Source organism: Stigmatopora argus, chromosome 4 (genome assembly GCF_051989625.1).
Source record: "Stigmatopora argus isolate UIUO_Sarg chromosome 4, RoL_Sarg_1.0, whole genome shotgun sequence".
Lineage (NCBI taxonomy): Eukaryota > Metazoa > Chordata > Actinopteri > Syngnathiformes > Syngnathidae > Stigmatopora > Stigmatopora argus.
The window spans coordinates 7,070,494-7,091,411 of record NC_135390.1 but is presented as its reverse complement, the minus strand read 5'-3'; the positions used below and the strand labels follow the sequence as shown (position 1 = coordinate 7,091,411).

The 20,918-nt window shown below is 39.5% G+C and overlaps 2 protein-coding genes across 16 annotated transcripts in view; both read right to left on the bottom strand.

The window, feature by feature from the left end:
- macf1b (microtubule actin crosslinking factor 1b) overlaps positions 1 to 9,192 on the bottom strand; it is a 35,059-nt gene extending 25,867 nt beyond the window's left edge. For 4 of the 6 annotated variants that reach the window (XM_077598909.1, XM_077598905.1, XM_077598910.1 and 1 more), the window contains exon 1: positions 2,579 to 2,858. The gene's annotated coding sequence lies outside the window, so the exon portion shown is untranslated. Of the gene's footprint in view, positions 1 to 2,578; positions 2,859 to 2,892; positions 2,909 to 9,133 lie in introns of those variants that run through there. The other 2 variants (XM_077598906.1, XM_077598907.1) reach the window with 2 other exon arrangements.
- A 4,768-nt stretch (positions 9,193 to 13,960) lies between these two features.
- plecb (plectin b) overlaps positions 13,961 to 20,918 on the bottom strand; it is an 86,517-nt gene continuing 79,559 nt past the window's right edge. For all 10 annotated transcript variants that reach the window (XM_077598899.1, XM_077598904.1, XM_077598900.1 and 7 more), the window contains one exon: positions 13,961 to 20,854. In XM_077598899.1, the coding sequence (XP_077455025.1) occupies positions 14,705 to 20,854 (6,150 nt within the window). In that variant the 3' untranslated portion in view covers positions 13,961 to 14,704. The remainder of the gene's footprint in view (positions 20,855 to 20,918) is intronic.

The following is a 20,918-nucleotide window of genomic DNA, read 5'->3' as shown; positions in this document are numbered from 1 at the left end:
AGTTAGAATACGTATTCTGGCCTTACAAATCTATGTGACAGCCATGTCAAGGATCCCACTGTCAGCATGAACAACCAATGGCAATGACCCAAATATGTTCAGTCAGCCAAGTCTAAGGGAACCACTTCTGTTAAACTGATCTCACCATTATTTATGGTGTCAACATATGTTTGACCCAAATTTGTATGTAATTATAAGACTGCAAATTACTGCATCTTTTTGTTTTCTTCCCAGCTGCGATTTTTGGGTCACAAAAGACTCTGTTGCCATGAAAAATATGGAATCATTGGCTCCGGCACCAAATAGCAATATCCTTTTCTCGCAAATGTGAAAGCTCTTTATTTTAGAGAACATGGCTTTTAACTAAATGAGAGTACAACATGATGCCTTAATGTGCATTACTAATGACCTGTCGTGTAATGTATGTCTCACCAGGCAGCTGATGCAGTCAACAAATCCACAGGGGAATACTACGTCAGATCAGACCCTGGGCCCAGACAAAGAACCAGCCTCTAGATCAATGATTACCCAGTTACCTCATTGCGCTACCCACCAATGAGTCTTGGTTGTGGGGGACATAACATTGAATCTGTGGCCACGTCCACACGGGCTAACATTTCAAGGGCAAGGGCGTGCCATCTTTTATTGCCACATGTCCTGACATTACTGTTAAATAGTCAAGTGAGCATAGCCATTAATCATACTGGCATATGCAAAATTCACCATTCGTTCAATGACAACCTACTTACGTTAATTTTTTGATTTCTTGTTCTTTTTTCTTTTTTTAAAAGGAAAAAATAGACAGAATATGAAACTTCAGTCATTTTAAATGGCAACTTTCTAACTTTAACAAAAATGTAGCTGTTAGTAGTTATAAATAATTTACAGACCGAAGAGACAGAAAATCATTCAGTTTCGGCTGAAAATAAAAAAAATAAAAAATGAACCACTCAATTCTGAGTTAAAACAATATGGAATGTTTAAATAGACAAATAATCAATACTAAGCCACCTAATAGCGTAGGGGTTCACTTGCCTGGCTTCGGTACAGGTAAGCATGTGATCGATTCACGCTTGGTGGTGGTATCCAAGCGATTGGGTGTGCGAATGGTTGTCTGTGTCGTTACAGTGCGGAAAATGAATAATTATAATACTTTGTTGTATCACCTTGCCTTTTGTAACAGCTGGCATCTTCCTAGACATGGACTTTAATAATTGAAAATTGTGCTCTTAATGTGGTTTCAAATACTTTTGATTGCTAGTGTCAGATCATATTTTCATTTGGAGTCTTATCATGGTCCATTTTCTTCAAATTGCGCCGCATATTTTCAGTTGTATTAAGATCCAGATTAGTATTTACAGGCCATGACATTGATTTTACATGTGTGTTTTTAAAGTTTTTTGCTCAATGACAAGGTGATTGTCATCTTGAAGAATAATCTGATCATATCTTGAACTGATTGGATAACTGTCCAACATTTCAACATAAACCTGTGCATTTATTAAATATGGAACAGCAATCTTCTTGCTCAAGGATCTCCATATTATCAGTGTCTTTACAAATTTCAATGAATGGCACCAAATAGAATTCCCAGCATCACCAACATGTCCAAAGTAGATTTGTGATTCAATACTGAATAATTATGACTTTCATACAGCTTTTCCACATTGTAACTTATTTTTAATTTTAGTTTTTTGCTGTTAATGATAGTTTTTAACTATATTATGTATGTAAATTTCATTTTCTGTAGGTGATTTCTAGCAGTTCTGTAACATATCTTGACTATATAGTATTTTCTGAAAAAAGAAAAAAAATGTTGAAAGATTCCTAAAGCCAGAAATTTGCCATTTGAAATTCATTTAGTTTTAAGTCATTTCAATGATCTACCTTTTCCCAACACAATTAAACAACTGAGCGAAGATGCCACGAGATGGATGATTCCATACTTTTTGCCAGGTGTTCTACAACTCACTGAGTCTACCTGACAATCCTACCTGCCCTATAATTATGTTGATTTAATAATTTCAAAATCGATTAATATTATACAAAGAAACATGCACAAATGTTTTCTCATGTTTTGACGAAGACTGAAAATCTACAGGACATGAACAAAAAACGGATTATTGAGGTGATCTGTAATTAGTTTAAGAGTAATAATTATCAATCACCGAAGTCAAGTGCAATTTAGTTTTGACACTATCCTTTAAGTGAGCTAATAAAATAGTAATCAGTTTAGTAGTTCATGAACACGCATAGAAGCTATTAATTTACTGGTGAGACTCTCCTTAAAGGGGTGTGTGAATACTGTACAAGGTCACAGTTTGAAAGTTATAAATGGGTACGAAATAGGTAAACAGTACAACTGGGCTGATCAAGTAAAAATCTTTTTTGTGGCTAATTTGTCATGTCTGTCCAAGGAATGGAATTTGATTAAAATATGTACAAAATAAAGTCCCAATTTCTTCATTACCATGTGGATTCCCAGTTGAAGCACTGGCCAGCATTGTCCAAACACATATTTTCGTGCAGTCTAATCTTGGAAGTTTTAGCAGTTTGAGATTACATGGACTATACTTACCCTAAAGCATGAGTAAAGGAATCCAGCCAGTCTCCATTCAGCATTCAAAAGAAAAAAATGCTTTGTCTGAGCATCCTTTGAATGGCCTCCCAATTCCAACATCCCAAACTACAGCCTGTGCACACAAACACACCCATGCTTCCTTCAATACACTCTCATTCACTCACTCATTTACACACGCTCACCTACAAACACGTTTTCTAAACACAACCGTGCACATGTCCTGATAACTCATGCTTTTTCGTTGCCCACAGTCACAGGGAAACAATGTCCTCCTCCTTTCCCGTCACAGTGCACCCCTCCCCTCCACTCACTTCTCCTCCCACCGGCTCTGCTCCTCTCCCTTTCTTCTTTGTTGTGGGAGCTGTGATAGAGGAATTCCTTGCTTGTTAACCCCACTGATGGGATAGTGCGCGTAGTTGGAGACAATTCCAATGACTCAGTTAAACTCCCACCATTCCTTGCCAAGAGTAGTTTATGCCTGCAAGTCTGACTCTGGTAGATCCATTCATCAATAAGACGATATCATTCTCACTAGCTGTGCTACTACTCCGGTTGGTCCTATTCTAGGCAGTTGGATGGCAAAGTGCCCCTTTTTTACCTTTTCCGTGGTTTCCCTCTCACACCCACCCTCCTCTGGATCTGAATGCAGTGTAAAAAAACTGCTTGAGTCGGTGGGGGGCAAAAAAGAGGAGAGTTTCTAAAGCCTCCGGGCCACCCTCAAAACATTCACATGTTAAGTGACAGCTGCCTAAGCCCATTCCCCCCTTATGGTGGTGAAGGAGAGAAGTGCAGCCTACAAAAGAAGAGGCCAACACCCACTCTGATACCCACCCACTCATTCAATAATCCCAACCCCCTTGCAATCCATTCAGAGTCAGTGCAGCAGTCTCCTCAGCAATAAGAATAGTGAATTACAGTAAAACACTTGTGATTACATTTTTAAAGTTTACTACTATTAATTGTAATCCAGTACAGAAACAAATACTGACGACACAAACCCCTAAGATGGGGGTTCTTCTCCCTTTTGAGTGTTGAAAAGCAAACGAAGAACCCCTATTGTGACATTATATCATGTCTTGTTACACTGGGAACTAAAAATTCAACTTTACTGCAACAATTCACTTAAACATCTTGGATGTGTTAAACAAATCATGGGATACATTTGGGAGTTTTAGCTAAAAACAAGATTTTCATTCTTACCGTGAAAATATGAATTGAATTTTGTGGAATTGTATTTATGCACAAACAAGTAGTGCATACACTAGTCATTTCCCAGAGGTTTTAGACGCTCTCAATTGTGCCCTCTTTATATTGTCACTACTGTGTTTCTCCAGCCAGCCAAGTAATGAACCAAATCCAACTAACACATGCATGGTTGTACCGTGCATAAAACGACACTCCATCCTATTCAGCAATTCCAATTAACAGACACGCATGAGGTTACCTTCTTTCCACCTACTTCACAAGGTCAGTGAGTTGAATGTTTTCGAAAGTCAGTTTAACTTTTAGTTTAAAACAACGCGCATGCATGCAATTCAATATTCTTTCTTGATATATATATTTTTTTTAAATTGACAGTTCTGTCTATCAAGAAGATTCACCTTATTTGCCAAGTTTACTGGGATAAGGTGATTTTATTGCTTGGTTTACTCAGCTATCTTCTGCCTAGTAAGCATTCCAAATTAAAACTCATTCCCAATTGCCTAAATAAATATTCATTCATTTTCTGAACCGCTTATCCTCACAAGGGTTGCGGAGGGTTCTGGAGCCTATCCCAGCGGTAGGCGGGGGACACCCTGAATCGGTGGCCTGCTAATCACAGGGAACAAGGAGAAGGACAACCATTCACACTCACACTCATAATTAGGGGCAACTTAGTGTCCAATCAGCCTACAATGCATGTTTTTGGAACATGGGAGGAAAACAGAGTACCGGTGAGCTCCGTGAAGAACATGCAAACTCCATATAGCCACACAGGAGGAGCGACCTGGATTTCAACCCAGGAACCCAGAACTGTGAGGCCGATGTGCTAACCACTCATTCAAAATAAATAAATAACGTTGTAGGATCGTATTCAATCAATCTCTAGGTAAAGCTGACGAACATTCTTCACATCAAATTTAAGAAAAACAAAATCACTGCAATGTTGTGCATTGTTTTTTTTCCATTCATTCATCTTCCATACCGCCCAACCTCGAAAGCTTTGCGGGGGTTGCTGGACCCTAACCCAGCAGTCTTTGGGCGAAAGGCAGACTACACCATAGACTGGTCGCCAGTCAGTCACAGGGCACACAGAGAGACAAAGGACCATCCGCTTTCCCAATCATACCGGCGCCATCAGGAATTGAGCCCGTGCCTGCCCGCGTCAAAGTCAGGTGGGTGAATCTCTACATCACGAGGTGGCTTACACTATTCAGTATGAAATTACATATATTGTTAGTGATTTCATGTACTTAGATTCGGAATTGGATTTTAACACTAAACATAAACTGGACATAAAAAAGCATGAATTTAAAGAGAAATGGAATCTGAATATGTTGTTATTGGAGTAAAAACCTAAGTCTTAGAAAAGAGGATAATTGCAGCATTGTTTTGGCCACTCCTCTTCATTCTCAAATGATGCGCTTTTATTTAAATTCAAGCAAATAAGACCTCAATGAGTCGTTCCCAGAACATAGTAATTAACATTGTATGCGAGGGGGAAAAAAGTGGGTTCATTCTTCGGGTCAACTCAGAAGCACCATTCATCCACATTCATTTATCACCCAAAGAGGCCAATTCAAAGAAAAACTGAATGGAAGCCTTGGCACTTCCCAACTGGGTTTCCAGGGCCAGAATGGGCTCCCCGTTTTCTGGAAATTACAATTATGTTGTGAATAAGTGTTTGCGAGTTGAGGGATCAACCATATTATGAGCTGTATTTAAATGTTTTCTGTCCCAAGAGCCAGAAAATATAATGCACCAAGTCATGGGGTATGGAGTCACTCAATTGTGATAAATACAATAATGATAATGATAACAACAATAATAATAATAATAATCTCATTATTTAAACGCTTTATCCTCACTAGGGTCGGGGGGGGGGGGGGGGGTGCTGGATCTTTTCCCAGCTGACTTCGGGCCAGAGGCAGGACACACCCTGAATTGCTGGCCAGCCAATCGCAGGGCACAAGGAGCCAAACAACCATTCACACCCACACTCATACCTAGGGGCAATTTACAGTGTCCAAACTAGAGTACCCGGAGAAAACCCACGCAGGCCCGGTGAGAACGTGCAAACTCCACACAGGTGGTCAGACCTGGATTTGAACGCAGGTCCCCCACTGTGAGGATGACGCGCTAACCATTCAGCCGACGGGCCGCCCACCAACAATAACAATAATAATAATAATAACTACCATGGCTCGAAGACCAGACCTTATAATCTCACATTTAGATCACTCCCTTCATGCAAATGCGTAGCACTATTTTATTGTGTATTTCCTAACCAGGAGTCACCCAAGGGTCACAAACCGTGTCTGATTACAATGACTATTCAAGCTGTCTGCCAATAAAATATGGTAATGGTACACTTCAGAGTAAACTCAAATGGTGATGAACTGCATGGCAACAACTGATTTAAAGTCTATAAAGCTCAATAGACTAGGCAACCCATTTAAAGTCTGTATTATAGCATGATGGATTTATACAGTAAACAACTGTTGTTGAAATTCTTTCTATATAAATGCAGAGGTTTGTATGAGGACGTGCCCCCATTGGTCCAGAACAGCCGAATAGCAATAGCTGCTTAACACGACAATGACTGTGTGCTGGATGAGAGGAGACACTGCATTCACAATTCTTTAGGGCATGCTATTTTACTGCTTGCTGAAACTAATGCGAACATTCAAATGCTTGTCCATTCCATTACTAGGATCGGGTTTGGTACAACAATAATTCAGGTAGTTTGTGATAACAGACCACAGCCTAGCTGGCATGGTGCTGCCCTGAATAGTGAGTCGTAGGGAGCAAATAGAGGTCAGCTAATATCGTTGGTGACATCAACAAGGGCTCGTTAGTTTCTTTTTTTACAGTCTCTGATGTGCAAAATAAAAGAAAAAAGTAATGATAATTCTGAAAGTTTGTCTTCACACCTACTCCACAACATGTTTAGCTACACCGCATTGAAATTTCAGCGCCGTTCAATTTGCTTCAAAATTGTCCATGACAAAGAATAAGGATGAAGTGTGGTATATTATGTTTTCATGACTATAGATACACATTCTTATATGAAACTTCAAATCAACAGCTCATTTCTATTGTAAAAATGAAAAAAAAAGACAAATTCTGGAGAGTTCCCTTTCATATTTGCATTCTTTGAACAACTTTTTCAACCGAAAAAACTAAACTAAAAAAAATCCCCCAAAACTTTAGAATGAGGACAATAATGGAGACTTTCCCAATGTGTTTGCGTCCATCTTTTGCGGGTTCACGCTCATGTTCATTTGTGTCAGCACATGGAAGTGTATACATACATGCAGTATGATGTTAAATATCTTAAATAGTGTGTCATAAAGTGCAATTTATATTAATACAGAGAGAGCAGTACCCACATCAGGGACGCAAAATGAGTAAATAAATTAATCACATTCAATTTGACCATAATAAATGTAATGGTGTAGTGGCTCACTTGGCTGACTTTGGGCCGGTTATGAGTGGGATCGATTCCCGCTTAATGTCGGTGTGTTTGCGATTGCGAGAGGTTATCTGTCTCTATGTGTGCCCAGCGACTGACTTGCGCCCAGTCTACGGTGGGGTCCGCCCTTCGCCCAAAGTCAGCTGGTATAGGCTCCAGCAACCCGCGATCACCAGGTCAAGCAGTGTGAAAAAAGATGAATATATTGTATGTTTACATACCACAATTAACATCTAAAAACAAATAACAACTATTTAAGATATCTTGATTTTCTGTATCAAATGAATAATCATGGCATATTTCAGAGGTAAAATGATTAGGATGAGTAATTAAAAGACTCTGAAGTACTGGAGAAAAAGCTGTATCTAGTTCTTCAGGATTTCCTCTTTCATGCTTATAACTAACAAGTCCCAAAGGTCTGAAGTGAGTAGAAAAAAGCAACATCAGAAGGGGAAGAATAAGATCCTAAGAGATTACCGTGAAGATTTCAAGTACAAAAATCTATAACCAGACGTACATATTTCCTATACTCTCACAAGGAAACGGACAACCATTCACGCTTACACACATACCTAGGATGAATTTAGAGTGTTCAACCAACATATGGTGGATGCTTGTGGGATGTAGGAAGAGGGAAAAAAACCCACACAAGCCCAGGGACATGGAATCTCCACACAGGAAGGTCCAGAGCTGGCATTGAACCCTCGATCTCAGAACTGCGAGGCCGACGCGCTAACCACTCATTCCACCGGGCTGCCATGTATATCTTTTTCTATGCCTGTCTTTTCATGCATACATAATACTGCATGTTCTGAATACAAACAGTCACGTGACAATTTTGATTTAAAAAAAAACTTGCATAGGAGAGCCTTTACTGAAAGGATCTCCTTTTTTATTTATTTATTTAATATATGGCGCGAGTGGTTATCGCATCGGCCTCACAGCTCTGGGTTCAAATTCAGGTCATGTCCACCTGGGTACTCCGGTTTTCTCCGTATACTCCGGTTTCCTCCCACATTCCAAAAACATACATGGTAGGCTGATTGGAAATTCTAAATTGCCCTTTGGTATGGGTGTGAGTGTGTATGTGGCCACCGATTCAGGGTGTCACCAACCTCTGGCCAGTCAGCTGGGATAGGCTCCAGCACCTTCCGTGACCCTAAAGAGGATAAAGCGGTTCAGAAAATGAGATGAAATGAGATATTTTTTACCATGCCCTTTCCTTGTAGAATTTAATGCCTTTTCAGTGAGTTCATTCATGTGTGCAGAGGGCCTCCAGTACCAAACACTTGTGCAGCCTGGCTTCCCAGACAAGCAACAAAAAGCCTGATTCCCCCACATATCTGCCCCACTGTGGTCTAAAGAAGTTTCCCTGCAGGAGCTGAAGTGAAGTGAAGGTTTCCATGCAAGTATGTCTGGGTGGGGGCAAGTCATCAGTTTTCTTATCATGTTCAGGGAAGTTGGGCTGAAGTCAAAGAGAAGGGCAGCCATCCACAACTACATTTACACAATGGACATGTGGATATTAAGATAAACCACTACTTTCCTCCCCACTGTGAGCAGTTTATAGTTCAGCATGGCTAATTTGTGGATTTCTACATGTTTTTGAACTGCCTGTCTTTTGATGTAAATATTCCGTGTGAATAGTACCTGAGGTTTTTATTCCAGTCCTTCTTAAATATTAACAAATAATAATAAAAAAAAGCTTTTCCTGTAAAACATTGAGGGTGATTTATAAGGGGCACTTTATAGAGCAAACAATTGACAGTTATTTTTCTTACTTTTTTATGAATACAAAAATGTGGTTGATGTTGGATGTTAGAGAAAAGAACAGGCGAGAGGAGTGATGTGACAACATTGAGAACAAACAAACTGACCCTGTAGTCAAAGGGGGGCAGCCTCATCTCAATACACTTCAGCCGTTGTCTTAGAGCTCGGAGTTGACCCCTAAACTCACACTGCCATTGGTTGAAATCCTCTTTGTCTCTACTAAAACACAAACAACAGTTTGCAATGTTAATCTCATGAAGAAGCAGTCAAATAAAATATTAATAATATGCACGTTGTTTTGCAACCATATTGACTGTCTTTTGACAAATTTTCCTGTAGAATTTCATCACCAATGGCTAGTTTACATGGACCAAATTTCTTTAATCCAATCAATGTTCGGATTAAAATTATAAGTGGAAACACGGCAAAAACATATCAAGGTGCCCAGTAGTTTGACCAAGCCTGACCTCACCCAAATCGTAAACCTGTGGGGGGAGTTGAGACTCATCAAACATCAGAGCTTTAGAGAAGATCTATGCATATTGTTAGGGTTGCTTGGTCTTATGCTTTTTCCCCAGGTGTGCTGTCAGTGATTGCCCATTGTGTTAGGCTGTCATTTCTCCGCCTCAGGTGTATTCCCTGCTTGCTCCTTCGTGTTTCCCAGGTGTTCCTAATTGTCTCGTCAACCCATGTCTGTCTTTTTAAACCACACTGATTGTTATATCATCCATCGGATCGTCTGCTTTTGTTTGTCCACGCAATGTTTCCTCGTTACCTCGATCCATGTTCCATGTGCCTCGTTCCTCACTTTCCTGTATCTCCCCTTGTCAGGTTTGGTTATGTGATTTGATTTCTGAGTCTTTGTTATTTTCTAAGATCCTGTTTAAGTTATTAAAGTGTTGGTTTGAGCACAATCGCCCTCGTCTGTTTCCCTGCGATTGAATCCTATTCCCCGCTTCTTCGCCTTGACGTCTTGCCAAAGACGTAACACATTGCTTCATTTGTTCATTATTTGAGCTGCCTATCCTCACAAGGATCGAGTGGGCCAAAATGACAACCAAAATGTGTAGTTCTGCTCAAGAACTACAGGAAAAGTTTTCCCCTTTGCCATTGCCAACCAAAGCTTCATTACAATATTCTAAAAATAACATTTGCTGGCTTACCGGTACTCATTGAACACCCATTTTGACAAGTAAATTGTTTAAAAATAATGTGCTTTTTTACATTTTGTCTTTTTAACCTTAAACCTTTGTGTAGTACATATATATATATATATATATATATATATATATATATATATATATATATATATATATATATATATATATATATATATAAATAAAATAAGCCAAGACACTTTTGAGGATAAGCGGTTCAGAAAATGAATGAATAATAGTAAGAATTGGAGTTATAGTAGGTGGCCCAGATGGTTAGTGCATCGGTCTCACAGTCCTGGGGTTATGAGTTAGATCCCAGGTTGGGCCCTCACTGTGTGGAGTTTGAATGTTCTCCCTGGGCTTGTGTGGGTTTCTTCCCACATCCCAAAAATATGTAGGGTAGGCTGGTTGAACACTTTAAATTGCTCCTATGTATGAGTGTGAGCATGAATGGATGTCCGTCTCCTTGTGCCCTGCAATTGGCTGGCCACTGATTCAGGGTGCCCATCTAGCTGTTACAAAACGCAGCAGGAGCAACACCCCAATTACCGCTGGAAATTCAGAGCTGGACAAAAGTGCCGGGAGAAGAACTAACGCTTCTGACCAACCATTCCATCATGGAATAAGATGGAAGAGCTGTCGGCGCTTACCAGGCCGGAAGCGGGGTCGAGGAGTTCTGCCCTGCTGCTGTTTTCTTCAGCTCCAGACTACTGAGGAGCTGTGCGGATAAGCTTGGAAGAGTGACTCTGCATATTCTCTACCTCGGTCCCAGTCTGCAGAAGTTCCCCATCTTGTGGAAGACTTCCTGTGTGGTTCCAGTTTTTGTCCAACTTTACAACATCCTTTTGAGTCTGTATCCATTTTAGCTACCGCAACCAAAATGGCGCTGTTTTGTGTTTTTGCTGCTTTTCTGTCTTAATGATTTGATTTGGTGATTCTCAATGATCCTATTTACTTTGATTTGCTTTGTACTTTGTGCTTTTGCTTTGTTGTTCTGTCTAATCACCCTCTTGCTACTGCCACAATGAAATTTCCCAAATATGGGATGAATAAAGTTATCCAATCCAATAACTGGTTCAGAATATATATATATATATATATATATATATATATATATATATATATATATATATATATATATATGTAATGTGTGTCTTAATGTGTATATAAAAATGCACTAAAATAACTATTACATGATATTTGTTCCTTCCATATTCTACCTGAACCTGACAATTCTTAATTGGCTGAGATGTAACAACACAAAACCCCTCTATTTTATCAGTATCACGTATCTTGACCCACAATTCAATACACAACACATTTTTAAATATTTATATCCCAGGTTACTACAAACCTTTCATTCTTAAATTACGCCAGGAATCGAGCTAATTTTACAATATTGTATCAATGTGGGTGGACTGGTGGTCTAGTGGTTAGCGCCTCAGCCTCACAGTTCGGGGGTTGAGTTTGGTCCTTACTGTGTGGAGTTTGCATGTTCTCTCAGGGCTTCTGTTCGTTTTCTCTGGGTACTCTGGTTTTCTCACATATCCCAAAAACATGCAGGATTGGCTGGTTGAGCACTCTAAATTGCCCCTAGGTATGAATGTAGGCGTGAATGATTGTCCGTCTCATTGTGCTCTGCGATTGCCTGGCCATCGATTCAAGGTTTGCCCATAATTGGCTGACAGGCTCCAGCACCCACATGCGCCTTGTGAGGATAAGCGGTACAGACTGTGACCAGGCTTGAGTCTTTAAATCCATTCTTACAAATGAATGCACTGCTCATGTAGATCATTAAATAAGGGGAATTTTGGGTTTTCTGCACATTAGTGATGCCTGTGTGGTTATATACAGAATAAACTAAAATTCACCAAAAGTATTCTCATTATAGGTTACCCTAACTTTTCTTACACCATGTCCAATAGTTCAGTAGTACGTATTGAGTTTTGAACTCTGTTAAGGTTAATGCCACTTTAGTCAAACAAATGGTCTGAATTCAGCCCCAAGTTGAAGCAAAGAAAACTGTACAAATAGTAATGCAAAACTGGCTGTGCATTGGCTCAGAGAATGACTCACAGTATCCTAGCCTCTGAAAGCTTTAGTGTAATGTATTATAATTTAATTTTCAAATTTCAACCGTAATTCCATTATTATCCCTAGTCTAACCATTTTTTTGTCAACCGTGTAATTGATTTCTAGTCAGTTAATACTAGAAACCTCTTCAATATTGTCTTCTTTGTATGCATACCAGCCTTGATGACCTTGTGATGTAGAAGTTGTTGATTCAGACAAATCACCTCCTATATCCTGCAAAATACATGAACATTCCGTGTAACACATTTCAACACACACAAGGTCTATGAAGAGTATGGACAATACATTCCCATTCGTTACATCCTTACCTCACTGCTTAAAGAAAGTTCTGAGGTGGATTGATTCATATTTGAAGAGTAAAGAATGTTTTGAGAGAAATTAATTGAGATAAATTCTTCACTGTCCTCGCTTGAAGTCTTGATTGGTGTAATTCGCTGATGTTAGCACAGAGCAAAATATATACAATTTAAAATGTATACTACATACCAATAATAACACCCATATACTGTTTCACAAAAAAGAGAACAATATTTAAAATAATAATTATAGAAAAATAAAATTCCCGCGACCCTGACAAGGGTACACTACTACCTCCTCCTACCCATTTTTTTGTTATAATGGTAGGCAGGAACTTTGACAGGATATTTACACAAGGTGTGCTTACAAAAAAAGATACTGTCATACTGTAATTTACTTGAACAAATGATTACTAAAAACAACATAAAAAACGAGACACTGTACAAAGCAAAATCTTCCTAGATGCAAATTCCTTTGTTTAAAAACAAAATAAATAAATAAAAACAAAAACACTGAACATTGTTACCAAAACAAAAATAAATAAATGAAAATTAAAAAGTGGGCAACAGTTAACAGAAAATATCTATCTGAAGTTGAATAAAATACAGTATTAATACAGGTACATGCTGCTCCTCTTTTTCATTTTGGATAAAACACCATGACTTTTATTAAGGTGAAGTTGTTGGGGTTTGAAGGTGGTAGATTTTGTGGCAAAAAATATAGTCCATGAAGATGAAGGAGATTCCAGAAAAGGTGACTTGAGATGGTCTCCGTGCTAATCAAATATGAGAAACAAAAATGATGGAAAAGCTAAAATTAAACAAATTAAAACCAAACTCATGCTGAACTCATAATAAAATCATGGTCAAGGATTGGAAGTAAACACTTTGTAGAAATTAAAATTAAACACAAATGATCTATTTACTGTACCTGTGCTTCAACGTGATTACCACATTGATTGAAATATCCATCAGAGTAATAAAAAGGGACCATCTGGAAAGCTGTGCTCAAAGGAGCAATTCGGAGACACTGAGGGAACTGTTAAAAGAAGCACACCAAATGTAGTTTAACAGTAATAGTGTCTCAAATTAAACATTGTTGAATGCATTAACATATGAGTAATTGGGGCTCCATTAAAAAACATGTATACTATGATATATTTAAAGTATAATAATGATAAAATGAAAACAAAAAGCAACAACTTACAACAAAATTAACAGAAGGCAGGTCTGCGTCAGAGGCGAAATGAAGTCTGACATCATCTTTAAGTGTGGCAGGAACTCAGGACTTATGAAGAATGCAAAATGTGCAGTGAATAGTGAACAAAGATCATGCAAGCTTGTCAACTTTAGATAAAGTATAAAGAATCACAAAGACTTAGAGAAATATTTTTTGCATATCTTTAATTCTGACATTGTGCCAGTGTTGGATTTTGGTGTTAGCTCATGTTAGTGTATTCATTACAGAAATTACACAATTCAATTATAGAATCAATGGAACACAAAATCTGTTTATATTCTATACAAACATTTGAACCTCTGTATGCATTAGTTTCGGATCTGGATTTGTCAAAACAACTCAACTATCAATCTTACTTTGTAGTGTCAAAAAGATACAAAATAATCAATTTGTGTTGAATTCAAAATAAACAAGGAATACTGGAAACATATATATAAATTTGACAAACAAACTGCATAAAGTATATTAGTTCAGAAACACATTATTACAACACTTGAACTTTTTAGCCAATAAACAAAATAAAAAAAAAACTATGAACCGACTTTTTAAAAGCAAAAATATCATGCTAAATATCACCCATATTAAGTTGTTAATTCATGCTATTTGTTTTAAATAAAAGAAAAAATGTTATCATTATTCTCTTTTTTGGATTGATGCTTTGTGTTCCTTACAGAAACAACCTGTGTTGGGAGTGTAGTTTGATGGTTGACAAGTAAGAAAAACAATAGTCATGGAAAGGCTTGATTTGACCATGGAGCAGAAAAATAAATAAGAATTTCCGTTATTAAAAATGATTTTTGCCTGAAATAAATGAGTTGATCATGTATCTTTTGGGTGTTATGTTGGATGTGTCAAAGAATAGAGCTGTCAGATACAGACAGCTATGGCCAATCAAAATTTACGGCTATAGCCAGTGGAGGAAGATGAGAAGGAAGAAGATGAGTAGGCCATGCTAAAGCCTGCATCAATACTGCCTCTCCTAGATCCTGACCGTGAACCAGTCCTTGAACCCGATCGGGAACCATAAGCAGAACCAGAACCACTGACATTGTAGGGACTATAGAGGCCTTTGCTGGATTGAGAGGAGGCCTCCAGAAGCCTAAGACTAGATTCTTCCTCTACCATACTTCTATCCATGGCATCTCTGAAAGAAATTTTCAGTTTTGTTTTTGGGCATGTTAGGTATCTCGAATAGGAACTGACATCTCTTAGTTTCTGGGCAGTGCGAGCATCGATTGTACCCTTCTTGATCGATTCATCCAGTGAGACTCTTCCCTCGACGTTAGGCTCAACAAGGCCACCTGTCAGATATTGTACCTCAAGGAATCGCTGCCCAGCTTCATAATACAACCAGCCCTTCTTCAGAGCTTGGGACGCAGACATCCTTTCTTTAGTTCTGGGATCTTCAAATCCATTGAATGCTTTTTGAGCCAGATTAAGACGATCAACCATAATTTTGTCGACAAGTCCTTTTTCTGCAGCAGTCGCCACTGAAAATCTCTCCCCACTTGAAGGGTCAATTATTCCTCCAGTGCAGGCCTGAGCCTCTAACAATCTTTGGCCAGTAATATTGTCGACTAAATTTCGGCGAATGGCTTCAGTGATTGACACCTTCTCCAATGTGTCTATGTCTAGAATTCCGGCGATGGGGCCAGTTACCTCTGATGGATCATTCCATATCACTGCAGGTGGTTTTATGGAAGGTATTGGGCTCAGAGAAGAGGAGAAATCAGAAGCAGTGGTGGAACCAAATGAAGATGAGCGAGACCGGAAGCCTCCCATGTTTCCGGAAAGCATGTCAGCAAACTCTGTGATAGAAAGATTTCCAGATCGATATGTCTCAAGGGCATTTTGGTCAATGAGGCCACGTGCAAGGGCATCATCAATATCATACTGTCTCCCCGACTTCCTGTCAATAATAATGGACTTGACTGTACCGTCAGAGGATGTCATGGTGATTTCTTCCCATTCACACTCTTGTTCAGCGAGCTCCAAGTAAGTCTGGTGATCAATTAGTCCCTTTCTGTATGCCTCATAGACGGTCATTTCTTTGCCTGTCTCTGGGTCAACAATAACAACTCTCCGTTTGCGAACTGAAGATTTAGATGAGGTCTTTCTCTCTCGTTTCTTTTCTTTGAGGAGGAGGAGAACCAGGCCAGTATCTGGATCAGTGATGCACCTCTCCATGAGTTGCAGATAGGTTAGGTTCTCTTCAGTGTTAGGATCAAAGAAGCCTTTGGTGTCGTCGGATGGGTCTGTCAGAATTTCATTCATTTCTTCATCAAAGAATCCACGTTCGTAAGCCATCTCAACCGGCAAACGATGGCTTTCCTCTGGGTCAATTATTCCACCTGTAGCTATCTGAGCTTCCAATAGACGGATACCATGATCTTTCAGGATGAGTCCCTTTTTCATGGCCTGGAAGAGCGATATTGTCCTGCCTGAATATGGATCCCTATATCCTGTCACTGCGCGCTCAGCAGAGAGAAGCTTGTCTTTGAATTCAGGACCAACAATTCCCATTTTCACTGCCTCGTTGACAGTCAACTTGAGGTTCTTAATTGGGTCAATAACATACCCTGTGGCTGCCTGGGCCTCAAGAAGTTCGAAGGCTGTGCCTGGCCTGATCATGTTCTTTTTCATCGCTTGGTAAATTGATAGACGCTCCTTTGTGTTCTCAAGGAATACACCTGCAATGCAGCTTGTTCCTTCAAGATACTTTGATAACCTGCTACTGACTTCCTCCACAGAAATAAGACCTTCTTTCAGTTCGGTGACAGTTTGTTGGTCAATAATCTGTGAAACGAGAAGTTCTTCTATTGTGATGTGTTTTCTAAGACCTTTGAACATCAGCCTTTTGTCTCCCAAAGACAGAAGTCTAAATCCACCTTCGAGTTTGCACCGCTTAAGAAGCTGTGCATAGGACAGTTTTTCGTCCGTGACAGGGTCTATAAAGCCTTTTATGCCATCTGCTAGTTTTTCATTCGTCTCCTTGTTGATATATCCTCTTTGCATTGCAATGTCTGCAGGTAGGTGGAACTGGAATTCAGGATCAATGATTCCTCCAGTGGCAGATTGCGCCTCTAACATTTTCAAAGCATAATCCTCTTTCACAAGATCTTTTTTCATGGCCTGGAAAAGAGATATGACTTTTCCACTGTATGGGTCTTTGTATCCCGTGACTGCCCTTTCCGCAGAAAGTAGTTTATCATGGATCTCAGGACCTACAACACCTTTACGAACTGCTTCATCAACAGTAAGTGTTTCATTTTTTACAGGATCAACAATGTATCCTGTTGATGCTTGTGCTTCCAGGAGGCTGAGGGCAATTTCGGGTTTAAGAAATCCCCTGTTCATTGCTTGATAGATACTGATCTTTGAGCATGAGTCAGTTTGGACCCCAGCTACACAGCCAGTGCCATATAAATACTGTTTCACACTACTCATTTCCATTATGTCACGGATATCTCTTTTCCCCTGCTTAAGAAGGTTGTAGGTCTCCAAATCAATGATGCGGGCATTGTATAGCTCCTCAATTGTAACTAGCCTCCGCATTGTTTTACAAGCAAGAGGATTTGCATTTCGAATTATCTCTCTCTGCTCCATGATTTCTATAATAATTATGATCATCCGTTCTTTAGTCATGTTTCCAGTGCGATATTCATCCATTAGTTTCTGCCTCTGTTGTTCTGGAATCAAATTTGAGTTCACAATATCCCAGAGATTTGTTGGTTTTTCTGTAAGACCCTCGATTGGAATGTCAATTTTGGTATTGCTAAGATCACTCTGTGTTTGCTCCTCTGTGAAGAGATACGTCCTTTCCACAACCGTGGGGGACTGAGGCTTAGAGAGTGGTAGGATGCACATATCTGTATCTGGATCTCTTTTACATTTCTGTTTAAGCTGACTATAAGTTACATTTTCATCAGTTTCTGGGTCTGTGAAAACCTTATTATCATCAGATGGTTGAGAGAGAGTGTTAGCCAACTCCTGACTGAAAATTTTCTTTTCAAATGCAACATCCATTGGGACACGAAGACTGTTTACAGGATCAATTATTCCTCCGGTGACCATTTGTGCCTCTAGGAATGGCAAAGCTAGGTCTTTCAAAATGAGATCTTTTTGCATAGCTTCAAAAAGGCCAATTTTGTTTCCTGTGAATGGATCTTTGTACCCTGTGACAGCTTTTTCTGCACAGAGCAATTTTTCATGTAGCTCTGGGCCAACTAGGCCTGATTTTACAGCTTCGTCGACGGACAAAAACTGATTTTTCACAGGATCGACAATAAAGCCGGTGGCAGCCTGAGCCTCTAAAAGAGATAGACCCGTGTCCTGTCTGATGATATTTTTCTTCATCGCCTGATAAATGCTTAAATTTTCTTTGTTTGGCTCTAAAAAGATGCCGGAAACAGTATCTGAACCCTGAAGGTATTTTTTCACATTTGGATTCTCGCTGACCTTTTTAGGTGTTGTTTTGCCCTGTTGAAGTAGATCAAATGTGGGTTTGTCAATTATTCTAGACTCATAAAGACGTCCTGCGGGAACAGGTGCTCTAAGTCCATTAAAACTCAATCGCTCCTGTTTCTTTTTGTCCTCTTCATCTATAAATGTAATTATAATCTTCAGTATTTTTTCAATTGATATCTTTCCAGATCTAAATTGCTGGAGCAGCTCAAGTCTTTGTGCCTCAGTTAGATAGCCGGAGTTGATCATTTCCCAAATTGTCATTTTCTTTCCCTTGAATGGTCCAGAGTCAACTTCGACAGTTGCCTGAGTCAGAGCTTCTTCCGTCTGGGATTCAGTAAGTGTTGGCTCTTCCTTTGCATTGATGGCTTCATCAGTGAGAAAGAAAAGCTGAAGACCGGTTTTCTCGTCAGTAAGACATCTCTGGTAGAGCTGTGCATATGTGACCTTTTCTCTTGTGTTGGGGTCATAGAAACATTTTATTTCATCTGCTGGTTGGCTTAACATCTGCTTCATTTTCTCATCAAAGTAGTTTCGGTTGCAAGCAATATCATGGGGAACACGATGGCTCTTGACTGGATCAATGATGCCACCAGTAGTCATTTGTGCATCCAGCAGTCTGATTCCTTGTTCTTTGGGAATTAGATCTTTTTTCATTGCTTGAAAAAGAGATACTGTCTTTCCGGTATATGGGTCTTTGTAACCTGTAACTGCTCTCTCGGCACTTAAAAGCTTTTCATGCAGTTCAGGACCAACGACTCCTGCTTTCACAGCTTCATCAACAGTGTACTTCTGGTTTTCCTGGGGGTCAATCACATAGCCTGTTCCTGCTTGTGCTTCAAGCATGTTTAAGGCAAGTCCAGCTCTCAATATATCCTTCTTCATTGCCTGATAGAAGGACATTTTCTCTTTTGATGATTCAGTAATTATTCCCGCTATGCAATTTGTGCCCTTAAGAGCTTTGTGGACAGTCTCAATTTCAGATACTTCTTTGACAGACGCTTTACCCTTTTGCAATTTGTTGTACATGTCTTTATCAATAATCTTGGATTCAAGGAGGTCGGAGGCAGGGACTGGTGCTCTAAGACCACTGAAGTTAATTTCATTCTTCTTCTCTTTCTCTTCTGCCACAGTGATCACAATTTTAATGATTTTTTCAATTGTGATCTTGCCTGTCTTATATTGGCGGAGAAGGTCTTTCTTTTGATCTTCAGTAAAGTACTCCGAATTTATTATTTCCCAAATGGTGACAGCCTTCCCCTTGAATCTTCCAAATGGAACGGACACAGTTGTTTTGCTGAACACATCCTTAGTCTCTTCCTCTGTGTATATACTTGAGCATTCTGCAGCTTTTTCTGAGATTGGCAGAAGAAGCAAGCCAGTTTCAGGGTCAGCAGAACATCTCAACATTAATTCAGAATATGTCAATGGTTCCTGGGTGCTCGGATCAAAGTACCCCTTTGTATCATCAGAAGGGTTTTCCATAGTCTTGTTCATTTCTTGATCATATAGTCCCTGTTTATAAGCCAGTTCATTGGGTACACGATGACTATTGACTGGATCAATAATCCCCCCTGTTGCAATCTGAGCCTCAATGATTCTGATGGCATGATCATGCTCTATTAGACCCTTATTCATAGATTCAAAGACAGATATTTTGTCACCTGTATATGGATCTTTGTAACCAATCACAGCTCTCTCTGCTAAAAGCATTTTATTATGTAGTTCTGGGCCAATCAAGCCTTCCTTAACAGCCTCATTCACAGAGAGCTTTTGATTTTTAATGGGATCTAGCATGTAACCAGTTGCTGCCTGGGCTTCAAGAAGTATCATGGCAGTGCCTGGAGTAATCTTCTTTTCTTGGGATGCTTGGTAGATTGTTGTTCTTTTATTTGATGGTGTCAAAATGCCGGCAATACTGTTCTTTCCTTTGAGAATGGTTTTGAGATTTTCAGTCTCACCTAGCTCTTGAACTGTGGTTTTCCCCTTTTTAAGCTTATCAAAGTTTTTCTTTGATAAAAGACCTAACTCATGGAGCCGGCTAGCTGGGACTTTTTCACGAATACCATCAAATGCTAGGGGATCTACTTTCTTTCCTAGACCGTCTACTGCGTCGCTGGCATTTTGCCCATTAAGTACATTGTCAACCATAGTGACTGGAGCTTTGACAGGCTGAACTGTGTCTTTGTTTGCTGTTTCCATCTGTTGCAGTTTCTCCCGCAGTTTCTGGTTTTCTTCTTCCAGGATTCTTTCCTGCTCTAGTCTCTTCTTTTCCAGCTCCTGCATTTCTTTTTGTCTGTTTAGCATCTCCTTTTCAGCCTCTTTCTGTTTATTGAGAGCTGCATCCATGGTAGCCTGCAATTTCTTCTTTTCTTCCTCCATATGCTGTCTTTGGCGTTCTTGTTCATCTTTTAGAGCTTGTGCCTTTTTGACTTCCTCCTCAAATTGGCTCTCCAATCTCTTTTTCTCATCTTCAATGAGCTTTTCCTTCTTCAAAAGCATTTCTTTTTCGGTAAGAAATGTTTGCTGAAGCATTATCTTCTCATGCTCAATTTGTTTCTGCTGTGCATCAGCCATCTGACAGAGGGGAAAAAAACAGAATCAGTACAAGTTTGTGCTGAAAATGCATTCTCCACACCAG